Here is a 13,141-nt window from a genome sequence, read left to right as displayed (position 1 = left end):
TAATATGAATAAGCTTACTGGTATTTCATGCGTTATAAATGGTATGAGTTATGATTTTCTGTTTAATGTCTTTAACTCTTTTTCTTCTCCAAAATTCATTACGCTAGCAAAAGGCTAAAATAACTAGCCTATAATTTTTTTTGGCCTACAATATTCATTTTTTATTTTATGCAATATGGTTTTATATGTTGCAGGCACCCAAATTGAGCTTTAATTTGCCTCTTTGTGATGTAAATTCTATAGTCTTCTTGTTTGGATATAATCTACATCGAAGTACCAGACGTAAGCCGATGCTAATGTGAAATTGTCAGCTGCTTATGTGTTGTACAGAAACCGTAGAACATTTTTATGCAACTAAACCACTTTCGACGAATACGCTGAAAGTTCTAGTAAAAAATGTTCATATTGAAATTTTAGGAATACGGAATTTTTTTGATGGCAACGTTTGTCCACAAATACCCTCCCGACTGTGTGTAGTGACGAAAACATTAAATTTTAACTGTCGTCAAAGGGCGCTAGGAAGCACAGTAGCTTCGGGCAAGCTTGACAAAACAAGAAACACAACAGCAGTGAGCAAAGGTCTTGTCGGTATTTGGAAAAGCTAGCCTAGCGTAACAGAAGAGTCGGCATTTGTTGTAGCCTGGCTCAGACTGCCAGAGTGGTTTTGGATGGAATTATAGCTCTTGTCTAAATTTTCTTGATTACCTTTACTCATCAGCTCGTAGTGAACAAAATGGCTGCTGTGCATAGCCGGTAAGTTCGTTGGGTACGCTTATGCATGCAGTAATTATAAATAGACGAAATTGCAATTTGTATTTTTACTGCAGAACTTGGTAACCCGTGTCATGTTTAGGATATCCGGCTTGTTTGCTGCACTGTTGGTTCATCCCGTTAATCTGAATGCCCAACCGACAATATAGACATAATTATTCTTGGCATTTAAAAGGAAACTGACGGATAAGCATATGTCTTAATGCTGTATTGCGGTAATGTACAGGTGTATGAATGATACATCCCATAGTTCTGAAGTTAAATTTCTGCAGGGTACTTAAAGTAAGTTGGGATGAACCTGCTGTGTAGTTGACAAACTATCATCTTGCCATTTATCCCATGCAAGCTATAAACCGTAGTGGAAAGTGTGGCACCTAAACCCATGAGATTCATCAATTTGCACACCCAAATCTTTCATCCTCGCGCTGATTTATAATAAATATACAAAGAAAAACGGGTTGTTTGAAGGCCAATTTATAATAAACAAAGATATAAGCCATAAGGTATCAGTGCACGCCTAAACTTGCGTCTTTGCACGCACGATTTCTAGTCGAAAACCACCGCACTTTCCAGTTGTAGCTACAGGCTATATTACTTAATAAACTCGAATGATACAGTTCCATCACAATTCGTGGTGCTCTGTCTTTGTTTTGCTTACACAGCTGTAGTTTGTGTGTGATTAAATCATTTTGTTCCATGATTTTCTTATAAAAAGAGAATCGTTAATTGAGGTAACATATTGCCAACAGCTAGGGAGCTTTAGTTATAAAAAGTTAGGCCAGCGTTGTTTTATTTTATTGCAAATAATTTCATTCTGAAAACTTAAAAATGCAAAAAATATGGATTGAATATTACTCACTGGCAACTTAACTAAGTATGTTTCAGATCTAATTCTGAGGACGCCAACATGTCTGAAGATTCAGAATCCACTCAGGATAGCACTGATCTTGATTATGATGTCACAATTGATGTTCTTATGCCTGACAACACTGTCAAGAAGACGAACATAGTGGCAAGGTTTGTGTTGGTGTTCTATTAAACCTCAATTTCATTTTATTTCTTTTAGTTGATCATTTCACTGAGCAGTAGGAAAATTTACACTACACATAGATCTCAACATTATCACTCTGGCAATTGAAATGCAAAGCTCAAAAATTTAATTAATGCCATTTTGGAGTCATTTCACTATTAACTGATTTCCACTAATGTCGATTTCTTATCGAGGAAGTTTTATTACCATTGTATGTGTTTATATAACAGGGATACAAAACAGGCTGATTGTAAATTGCTATATAATTTCAGGTAAAATTTTTTTGTCAGGCAGAGTAAAACCCGTGACAAGAGAAATCGCGCGCAGAAGCAAACAGTGTTTATAATTGTTTATTTGTGAATAACCTTCTATTTCTTCAACCATAAGATTGAGATTAAAACAACGAATGCAGAAAACATTTCTTCTTTTACATATATGCACTTTCCAACTAACATGTTTCATGATTTTTTCCTTGTAAGAGAATATTGCTATGAAGTGCACTTGGTTACTGTAAGTAGCAAAGTAAATAACAGTAAGAGGAAGGAAATGCATATTTACTTCTGTGCCTTCGCCTATATTTGCTGTAACCAATTGCATTTTGCATTCTCATTTTTAAGATGGACAAAAATATGGCCGAAACATGGTAGAAATTAAAATGTAAATAAAGAAACGTTCCTTGCATTTATTACCCTAATTGCAATTGTGGGTCTTTTCTTGACAAATTTACCACAAGTTATCTCTGCTTAAACAATCAAAGGTGATGATCTTTAACTATCAAACGTCTGACTAAGTTCAGTCAGGTCAAACTAGTCCGACCACTTTAAGTTAAAGAGCTTGCGTTGTAGAAATGTCATAAAGCTGTGTGCCTTGTATCCATCCTACTTTAGCTTGTTTATTATAGATCAGTATAATATGTACGCACATCAGCAAGTTTTTTGCTTGGATGCTATCAACTGTCATTCACTGCTGATTTAAACTTATTGAAAATGCTTGAGCTGATTTATCATGTCAAGTTACAAGTCATGTAGATTTCATGGCAGCTTCATGTACTTTACAGCACACCTTGGAGTGATGTTCGAACACAGCTCTACTCTCAACTCAAACTTACACCGAGCAGTCACGTGATTGACTTTATATCGAAGTCAAACGGTAACAAATTCCAGAGAAAGGCATCAAGAGCGATCGGTAAGATGGATGTAGGCATGATCACCATACAAGCCAAGGGAAATGGGACAACAAAGCATGTAACACCACACCCTGTCAGTAGCAATAAAGAGGTAACAATGCCCAAGCTGCTCTTAAATAAATTACTGTTTTTGTGCTCTGTGCTCTTTATTTCAACACTAATAAAACCATATACAAGCTGGCTCGTTCATCGACAAGTTGGTACGAAAATTAAATGAGCTAAGTGAATTATTTTGCTCAGTATATGAGCTACAAGTGCATAACATATCGCAGAACACTGTGCAGTCTGCCATTTAATACAACCCATTTGCTTTATAATTAAATGAGTAAAGATATGTTCAAAATTTGATTCCAAATTTGTTTCCAATTGAAATGGCATTTAAGTAGCTTCTTGGTTGTATATTCATTTGCAGGATGTTTCCTTTTTTTGATATTTTTTATTGCTGTGGTTTCGTGACAATCTTCATTTATTTAACACAAAGATTGGCAAGTTTTATGTTTACGAACAGCCCAAAGCCAGGTTACAATGAAGCTTGTTTGGAGCTATTAAATAGATTGATCCAATTCAAGCCTTTGCACTTGATTCAACTTGACTTTCACAAGCCATTAACTGGAGCTATAGGCTTAAGGGCTTGTTTTAATCTGATTATTCTGTTTCATTCATTAATTGCTGTTTACTTATTTTATAGACAAACTTTTGATATAATAAAACATATTAACACTTACACTCTGTTTAATTTAAATATCCTGTAAAATACTATATCATATAGATGCACTTTTACAAAATGGGCTATATATGATATCTATAGATGTTTATATATACATTATATATATATTCAACACGCTATTAAACATATTATTTGTATATTAAACAAACTTGATGATGATACAGACTATTTTATACTCTGCCAAAGCTCTTTGAACAGATAAATTTTATAGTGTATTTGATCTTATTGATAATAATTTTGTGATAACCTACTGTACGTTTTATTGCAGAATACAGTCCGTTTGATTGTGCGGCTCGCACGAATACGACAGAGTATAATTCGAGTCAATCCCGATGTTCCACTTAAGAATATCTTTACCATTGTCGGCGATAAACTCAACTTGAACGAGGAAGCGAAGAAGCAAGTAGAGCTCCGTCATCCCGTGCAAACAAATGTCAAGCTAGATCCTGATCTATCCCTCAATCATTATAACCTCAGAGAAGTTTACCTCGTCGATAAGAAAAGTACACACTTTGACTTTTGCATGATTTGTGGTTATTTAGTTCAAGTACACGACGCTTTGTTGCAGCCAAAGCTAACTTTGTATCATCTTTTCTGGTTAGTTAGTTGTTTCTATCGATGCCAAACCTTCATGATTTGTTGCTGGTGAAATGAATTTTTGGTTATTATTCAGGTGAATCGTCAAAACACTCAAAACCTGCCCCTCCTCCTCCAACCAAGACAAAGAGGAAAGCCCCCCTGCCCCCACAGAGAACCCCATCGGGAGATAGCACTCCCCAGTCGCAATCTCCTGCAATTCAACACAGGGACCCTCCGGCTGTGGGTGAATCCGATAAAAAACCAGGTGGGTGAACATTGTAATTGGATGTCTGTTTTTCGTAGAATTTCGATTTGTTTTCATGTCCAGTGTGGCCGTTAAATTGCTGTTGTTCGAAAACGCGTCAAGTTGGGAAACTTGCTATGTTATGTGATTTTTTGCTTTTGTTTTTAGCTGTTCAACTAAATGATTGTTTATGTTGTTAAAATTAATTATTTATTGTCGTTGTTTATTAATTATTTATTGCTGGTTATATTTATTAAGAATCATTGCTGTAAAACTTTTTACAGATATATAATTAATCAATGTCAACACTAATATTAACCAGTGCCACTTCATGGCAAGCAGCAACCAGGTTAATGAGTCATTGGAAAATTTATTCGTTGCATTCTCATTGCGACTCCAACTTTGACTAATTCAAGTAATTTAATGGGCCCCTTCAGCTAGGAGTTAACAAATTTTCACTACAGCCTAAACAATTTGTCACTGGCCGATTATTATTTGTTCATAAAACTGGTTGGGTGAGTCAAGCCTTGCATTTCACATAGATCAGAGCTAAAGAGATAACACCAGCTAAATGTAGCTTGTTTCTTTGCCCCGGGCTGAGTAAAAGAATCTTTTAATTACACCAAGCTCGTCTCATTTGACAAGTTACACCATAACGTGGTTTGCTGGACATTCTAAAGCGAAACTGTTGAATATATAAATATAGATACCATCATGATGTCTTTATTTTGATATATGACGTCTATCTTTCCCTGTGCTCACATTGTTCCTTTGTGATGCAAACACAACATAGAAGAATTCTGGACAATACAATACGTTCGTGACGTCGGATACTTTCAGTGGCACCCATACTTATATGTACTATACTTAAACCTCACATTAAAACCTTGTTTGTGATGTAATAATTCACCACACGTTGGCTGCCTTAAATGGAATTGTTGGCTTGGTCTGGATTTCAAATTAATGCTTTCAATATCCAGTCAAGGAATGCGAAAGTAAACAATGTGCCGTGGTTATAGATGTGTCCATGTTACTTATTAAATAGTTTGTCTCGTTGTATGGTCACAACCATTAAGGACAAAGCTAACATGGTAATCTTGTCATTTGTCATTAAACATCTATTGGTCATCATTTACATGTACTGGGTACTTACGATTATGTGTGGCTTGTATTGGCCTTAAAAGTACCATACATGTTATAATGTCATATTTTTGTAATATTTTATGTTGTGTTTGTGTGGATATGATTGTATATTGAAGTTATCCTTTATTGAATGGAAAATTAATTTCATGCCATCATCAATCATGTAATATGCTTCTGCTAGTTACCGCAGAATTGATTTGGTCGAAAGTACTGCAATATTACACACAGCGATACCACAAGCAATTTTAACCCTACAGTGTTGACAAGAGCTCGCAGTTAATGATTAGCACCCTCACCCTCACATTGGGTTGTAATGTTTTATAGATGTGATTTACAGCGTTGTAAGCTGTCCGCAGAAGTTTTATGCGTTTTTGTATTTTAATTTTATTTTAGTACACTGTGTGCAGTCAGCTGCAGTATGCTCTAGCCTCAGGCACGCTGTGTGCTGGTGGCAGCATAAAAAGATGTTTGTTCTTTTGAAAGTCGAATACACATAATGTATAATGTAAGTACTGTATTACAAGTCTGCTCTTGTGTGGTTGAAGTCAAGCCGAAAATTAAAAATTAATTTTGGTTTTCAGCTGTAGCACCGTGCTCTGCTCTGTAATATTTTGTCAACTAAACACTTGCCACTGGTGAAACTGAATTTTCACTGTTTGATTTTGATAACCATTATTATACAAACAAACAAGTTACACAAATTCCCGAAACGTCATGAGCCCTGTGAGCATGATGATTGAATTAAATTTCAAAATCTTATCATGTCTCGTTGTGTCGTCATATTTCTCACCTTTCATTTGTTTGCTGTCGTGTTTGTACATTTTTATACCTCGGCTCTGGCACTTACTTTCCTCCTTTTCTACTTTTAACTTCAAGTTTATTCATTTAACTTGACCCTGTGAGCCATAAACCTGAAAACTTGGTTGATATGACATCATATTTGTCATGACATCATATTTCATCAGTTCCTGCGAAGAGGCGGGCAGCTCCTCCTCCTCCACAGTCCAAACCGGAGTTACCTCCCCAGCCATCGCGGAAGCCGGGCGAAGAGACAAGAGTAGACGTAAGTGATGAAGAAAATGTTAGATGATAAAATTTTTCTGTTACTCAACGTTTTGCCCATTTATAGGTCTACATGCACTTTATGGCTGTTAAACCATTTTTATGTCAGATTTACTTCTGAGACGGCTGTAGAGTTATTGGTCAGCAGTCATAATCTTGCCGTGCCTTGAAATTGCACTCTGTAGTAATTATGATCAATTGCTTCCTCTATTACCACCGATGTTTCCTCTCGCTGTTGCCTTCATTTTCTCTTCGTTAAACTGACGATTTTTTTTTTGTCACTAACCTCGCTTAGTTTTATAAACATCAACCTTATTCCGATATTATAATATTTCTCTGTTTCTTATCAGATTAAAGAAGCCGCGAAGCCAGAAGATGAAAATCAAAAAGACTCGTCCAGTGAAAGTAAGACAAAGTGGCCAATATCACATTGGAGGCATGACCTGTGTCCATGAATGTGACCCATCGACAAGTATATAAAGCAACAAGTTGTGACTAAATTCTCTCTTACGCATTGCAGCAACAGTGGCAAGAGAGCCGTCTGAGGATGTACAAGACGCCACAAATGAGCTAGACCAAGTTCTTAATGACATCACAAGTGAAGGTATTTCATAATGAGAGATAAGTGTTTAGCAGAGCAGCTCGTGCATGCTCTATGGATATCTCAAACTCTGTGTCTCAATAGTCAGATAGTTACGGTTTAAACTACAATGAAGACTCACAGCGGCAAAGTGTATTCGGAAAGAAAATATTGTATTTTAAGGTGAATCATCGCATGACGACGCTGACTCAGCAGAAGAGGTCGTAGAGGACGAAGTTACGATTATAGAAGAAAAAGTTTCGGAAGTGAGTTTTATCCCAATGTTATTTGATATTTATGGAATTTGTTTGATTTCCATAATCGCTGCATAATATTGACAATGCTCTTAACTTTAATTATAACTGTTAGATGGCTGATACTTATTGTTGTTATCCAGACAGCACAGGATGAAAAGTCCGTGGATTCAGACACAGAAGATAAACCGGATTCTGTAGAAGATGTCGATCCTACGATTGGCACCATCTCAACCAGCGACCCGCTCGGAGAATCAACCAATGTTGCGACTGAAACAAAACCTGATGATGTCACAATTGAAGTTGTTGAAACTGACAAAGTTGTTAAACATGAAGCGGTTGAAGAAATCGTGACAACTGAGTCAAAACAAGATACAGAGAACAACGGCATGAAATATGGTGACATCATTGTTTATGACGTCAGTGATGATGATGTCACTCCAGAAATGGAGACGGAAAAGGAAGCAGCTTCCTCAAAGGTAAATTTTAATCATTATTCGAACTTGACAATTTATCTTGAACTTGACTGCCTTGAATGTCAATAACCAGCACAAATATATTTAGTAAATGTATAACGCCCTCTGGTGCTTTGCAATCCACATCTACTTGATATAAAAGAACAGATAAAGCGTTGAAAAAGCTTTGAAGATGATATTGACTGCATACTTTTATGAATTGGTGTCAGTGTTTGTCTTGTTAAATCCTTTAATTAACGTGACAATTTGTGTTAGTAGCTGGCAGCGTTTTTTACCAATATTGTTACTATTGCTTGTCAAGTATTGGTGTCTAGTAATTTCCAGGCACTAGTAATTAATAATTTACTATCAAAAGTAGTAACTAAAGCGTTTAGAAGTTAATTACTGATAACCGGTCAAAAGAAAATTTGGACCTGAAATTTTGATTTGAAATATTGTGGACCCCTAGCTGCCATAAGTTCTTTCTCACGGACCCCCAACTTCGAAATTGTTGCTTAGTAGGCTATTTATGAGGAATTAAAATGTTACTTGCTGAACCCCTGTACCACCTTCACCTGTACCTGGAAGACGTATTGGAAGACCTAGCATTTAATTCCTAAGATAATTTGTAGGATATGGAGGAGACAATTCCTCTTCCTGCTGATGTTGATCCTCCAAGTGATCTTGAAGATCTTGATCTTCCTCCTCCACCACCATCACTACTGGATGATGATGAAACTCTTCCCGCTCAGGTCTGTACTTGTTATATAATAATTGAAATTTGACATGTTTTTTGAGTTGAACAAATGTATTTGTGTTCATCCAACATTTCTATCAAGTTGCATCAATCTCCAGGTCCCTGATCTTGGTCCATCCATCCCAGCAGAAGATCCATCATCATCCCATCATGAGCAGCTTGTGATGCCTGATCTGCCCCCTGAATTAGCAGAAGTACGACTGAAATTTTCACCTCAACCGACTTCAGTAGACTTTATGCTCTTCGCAAAATAGCTGTAGAAGATGTTTTTTTGTAACTGTTGTGAATAATGCTTTAAAGTTCGAAAAATCTCATCTAAATCAGAATTCAAGTCCATGGCACTTCAGTTATCCAGTAAATTTATTCATAAGTTGAATTTTGCTGTGGGCAGCAGTTGTATGAAACACTGCATAAAAATCTGCTTAAATTTGCAATAAAATGCAGGTAAGTTTAGAAGAAGAAGTCGCTGAAAAACTTGTGATAAAAGAGACATCGTCGATACCAAGCGACCAATCAAAAGCTGATCAGACACAAGAAGAAACGATTGAAAGGAAAGAGGTGAGTTTCTGCTAAAACTTATTTGGTGCAATATCTCAGATTGACTTACTAGGTTAGTTATATTGTTGATTGAAAGATAGACCGTTGTACCTGAAATGATATAACGGCATTTGTTTATTGAAAATCTTGTTTTGTGAAAGTGTTTGAACATCATAATGCGTTGGCATAAAAAAGCTGAACGTAAAAATTGAAATAAAGTAGGGTCAGTTTGCACAGTTTAAAACAGAAGTATTTTTCGCCTATGCAGCTATAGGCATCATCACTTTGTCAAAATAAATAAAATAACATAAAACACGATCATAACCGACCCTGGTTTATTTCAATTTTTGCATTTAGCTGGCAGCGCAGCTTGCTGACGAAGCGGCCGTTTGCCTCCGTACAGGCCGCGGTTTGAAATGCTCATCCTGGGTCGCTATAGACGCTTATTGGCGTAAAAAATATTGTATGTGCTGTTACGGGCATGAGCCGTTGCCATATATACCATTGTGACATAACACTGGGCCATTATGTGTAACCTGGTAGCTGTTAGTTCAATTAGAACAATGCAGCTGACAAGGGACACTTTTTCCTTAGCGTTAAAGCCCAGGAATACTCACCTCTGTTTGCGTTTAGGATAACTTTGACCTTCATGTTGCTGAGAGCCTCAACATTCCACTGGAAGCGATCGGAGAAGGGCGAAATAAAGCAGATGTCAGTGACAATAGGAAGGAAGCGAAGGTCGACATGAATTCTAATCTTGTCCAGAAAAATGAGGTTTGCGCGGCAAAGCATGCTATCAGTTATAATACATACACTCTGTTGGTGTGGAAAGTTATTTATACCGTATGCATAGAATGCTTTTAATGCGTGCAACTTGCTTCTTGCATTTGGTCCAGTACTCGTTAGATTTGATGAACTTCATTACAAACTATTCACACATAACCATAAGCGACAATATACCAAGCTTTACCTATCAAGGTATTGTCATAGTCAGTCTATCCAAACTTAACAATAAGTTGATTGATATGTCGTTTAAATAGCTCAAACCACTCGTCTTTTCAAGTGGAATTGAGCCAATAGAATAGCAAATAAGCATTCACCCTCGCAAGGGCCATTGTGCTCGCTTAAGCACCGTACTCTGGTGTTTGGCCACGATCTGTTAAGAGTGAATGAAAAGAAAAATCCTTTACCGTCCTCCTATGGATTCTGCCTAGCTCAAGTAGCATTGCTGTGCCAGCGAAAGAATGTTTATTGTCGCAGTTTAGCGTCCATTTAAACCCAGCTTGCGCGCAGGCTGTTTGCTTTGGTCGGTCACAAACGATACAGTGAGGAATGCCGGTGCCGCGTCGGCTCACATCAACTGATGCAGCTTGGTTGAAATATCAAAAGCATGACTTGCGAAGATTCAGCCGAGAATGTGGGATGACATTCATGCTGTGCGCCATATTTGAACTAAATCACTTTTATTTGTTGCTTCGATTTAATTCAGTTTATCAAAGATATCTTTTTACAATTTTTGATCTCCATATTTTCCGGTTCATCATGAGGTTCTCAGTAGCTGCTGCAATGCTTTTAGTCTGACTACAGCAGCAATGTATTCAATCTTTTCTTGGTTGGTTGGTTGGTTGGTTGGAATCACGGTTATACAATCACGAATATGTTTCTCATCTTACCTCAATTTTTTAGCCACTCCCTGTGTTTAGGACGAACTAAGCGAGAGTGATGAGACCGCAAAAGAAATCGAGAAACTTCATCGGCAAATTAAAAAGATGAGGGATCGCAACTCGGTCAAGCAGAGCCAGAAGAGCGAACAATACCAAAAGATGAAAGGTTCTTCCTAGATATTCCACAATTTTCTAGTCATATTTCGATTATTACAGGAACACCAGCTTTTAAAGACACCTGTTGTAATGGAGTATTGCAAACCATCTTTGACTTGACTTTTGCATGTTATTATCTCTCAGAATCGAACAGAAATTCGTGGCATCCTGGCACAAAATCGTTCACTTTTGTTCCGAATCAAAAACAGAAGGTTGGTGTTCTGTTTAAATCGTTACTAGTCGCTCAATTTTGAAAGAGATAATCGTCTGAGATATTCCAGGTCACTGCGTAATCAGATAATCTGATTTACTCCCCTTGTTTAACTCAATGCAGCTATTCTCGCACCAAGATTACGAAGTCGCTCCAGTTGGAGGAATAGAACTATCAAACAGCGGCGAGATCAAAGGAATAAACGACGACCCAAAAAAGAGTGATGACGTCAAAGTTGAACAAACTGGTAAGTCCGATGCGTACCTTTACTTGTGAAACTTTCTTTGAGGTTATCTCACCACGTGAAGGTTGTTGCTTGGGGTGCTGTTGGAGGTAGAACAGTTTTCGAAGATTAAGCGTTGGAGTCAATACAGTAAAAAGTTTATGCGTTAATGCAAACCCGACAATTCTAACCCTAGTTCTAATTCGTGGAATTGTCGGGGTGCCAGTTAAGAGCAAATTTATTATTCAGTTGTTTCGTTCAAAATTCGTCGCTTTAACGTCTCGTTTTGATTTGAAGCGCCCAAACTCCGATCCACCCTGCCCAGTTATTACAAGAAGTTTCTCGGCGTGAACGCATTTGCTGCGAAAGATTCGAAGAAATGATGAAAAGCACCCAAACGTCATCTGCTGCGTATTCAATGAGTTTTTTCTTTTCTTGATGAAGACTTTGCGTCGTGCTGTGCGTGCTTGTGCCAGTTGAATCCGATTGATTGTGTGCTTGCGTGAATCACCATGAACAAAATTAATTTCCACTAAATGCTTACTAATTTACACAAGCTCTAAAATTTGTTCAAACTTTGTTTGTCAAAAATATCAAATGACATTACGCGCACACGATGGGATTTTCTGTAATAGGCGTCGCAGATTCTTTTGTATTTTTCAGAATTTCATTGTTTTTCTTTCTTTGGCTCCACCTAGTGTTAAGCATTATACCGATTTTAAAGTCGTGCCAAGGTTCATCTTGTGTTGATTGCACGGATACTTAAACCTAATCTAAGTATTATTTGACGTACTCAGTGGTACAGTACCGTACAGTACTTTATTAACGTGGGCTGGAATCGTATTTCTGTGTTTACTTGGTACTAATAATTTTCTTTTTTTTGATTAACTGTAAACCAGCCAAAGATTAGCGTTTAACAGCATTGTGGTGCATTATCTTGTAAATTTCGTGCAAAATTTTAGGCACACTCCGATTTTTCCGCTTTCTAACATTGCCATGACCTTTGATCTTGTTCCTGCAGTACTCTACGCCGGTCTGATCTAGGCCCGCTGTCCGCAATTGTCGCTTGTTTTCGCCCATTTCATCAGTATCAGAGTTTTATTGAAAATGGAGGGGTCTTGCTGATTTAAGTTTTCACCATATTTTATTTATTCCGAGTTCTTTATCATTGTTTAATTTTTCATCGAATCATTGAGCTATTGGCGCTCTTTTTCGCGTTTATCACCGCGCAAATCTTGCAATTGCAATTACTAATTTTACCTGACTATCCGCAAACCGGCGCTTTGCCCTTTACAAATCTGTGCTAATTAAAATAAAAATGTTATATAATTCCTACCTCTTGTCACGCCTTTGTCACCAAGAATAGCGATACTGTCAGCGCGGTGTGTATTGTTACGTAAGGCACCGGCCATCAATGACACGGCGTATCGTCAGACGGCGCCATAGAGCTACGATTTCATGAAATGGACCTTGGAATTTCTTCCCAGATTAACAACAAGCAAAGTTGGATGTTTTCAGCAGCTATAGACGACGGAGGATCAATATTCGATCTTTATTAGGTC

The 13,141-nt window shown here is 37.3% G+C and overlaps 1 protein-coding gene across 1 annotated transcript; it reads left to right on the top strand.

Moving 5' to 3' along the window:
• The first annotated feature begins 589 nt into the window (after window positions 1–589).
• Window positions 590–12,914, top strand: LOC143468922 (uncharacterized). Its single transcript, XM_076966405.1, has 18 exons — window positions 590–753; window positions 1,657–1,788; window positions 2,859–3,078; window positions 3,983–4,217; window positions 4,388–4,558; window positions 6,646–6,743; window positions 7,093–7,147; window positions 7,263–7,346; window positions 7,506–7,588; window positions 7,720–8,055; window positions 8,664–8,783; window positions 8,887–8,982; window positions 9,233–9,346; window positions 9,959–10,099; window positions 11,029–11,155; window positions 11,290–11,357; window positions 11,480–11,603; window positions 11,877–12,914. Exons 1-18 carry the CDS (start codon window positions 734–736, stop codon window positions 11,960–11,962), a joined length of 2,310 nt encoding a protein of 769 aa, XP_076822520.1. The 5' UTR covers window positions 590–733; the 3' UTR covers window positions 11,963–12,914.
• The last annotated feature ends 227 nt before the right edge of the window (window positions 12,915–13,141 follow it).

The sequence above is a fragment of the Clavelina lepadiformis genome, chromosome 8, assembly GCF_947623445.1.
Source record: "Clavelina lepadiformis chromosome 8, kaClaLepa1.1, whole genome shotgun sequence".
Lineage (NCBI taxonomy): Eukaryota > Metazoa > Chordata > Ascidiacea > Aplousobranchia > Clavelinidae > Clavelina > Clavelina lepadiformis.
This window is presented reverse-complemented; position numbering and strand designations above follow the sequence as displayed.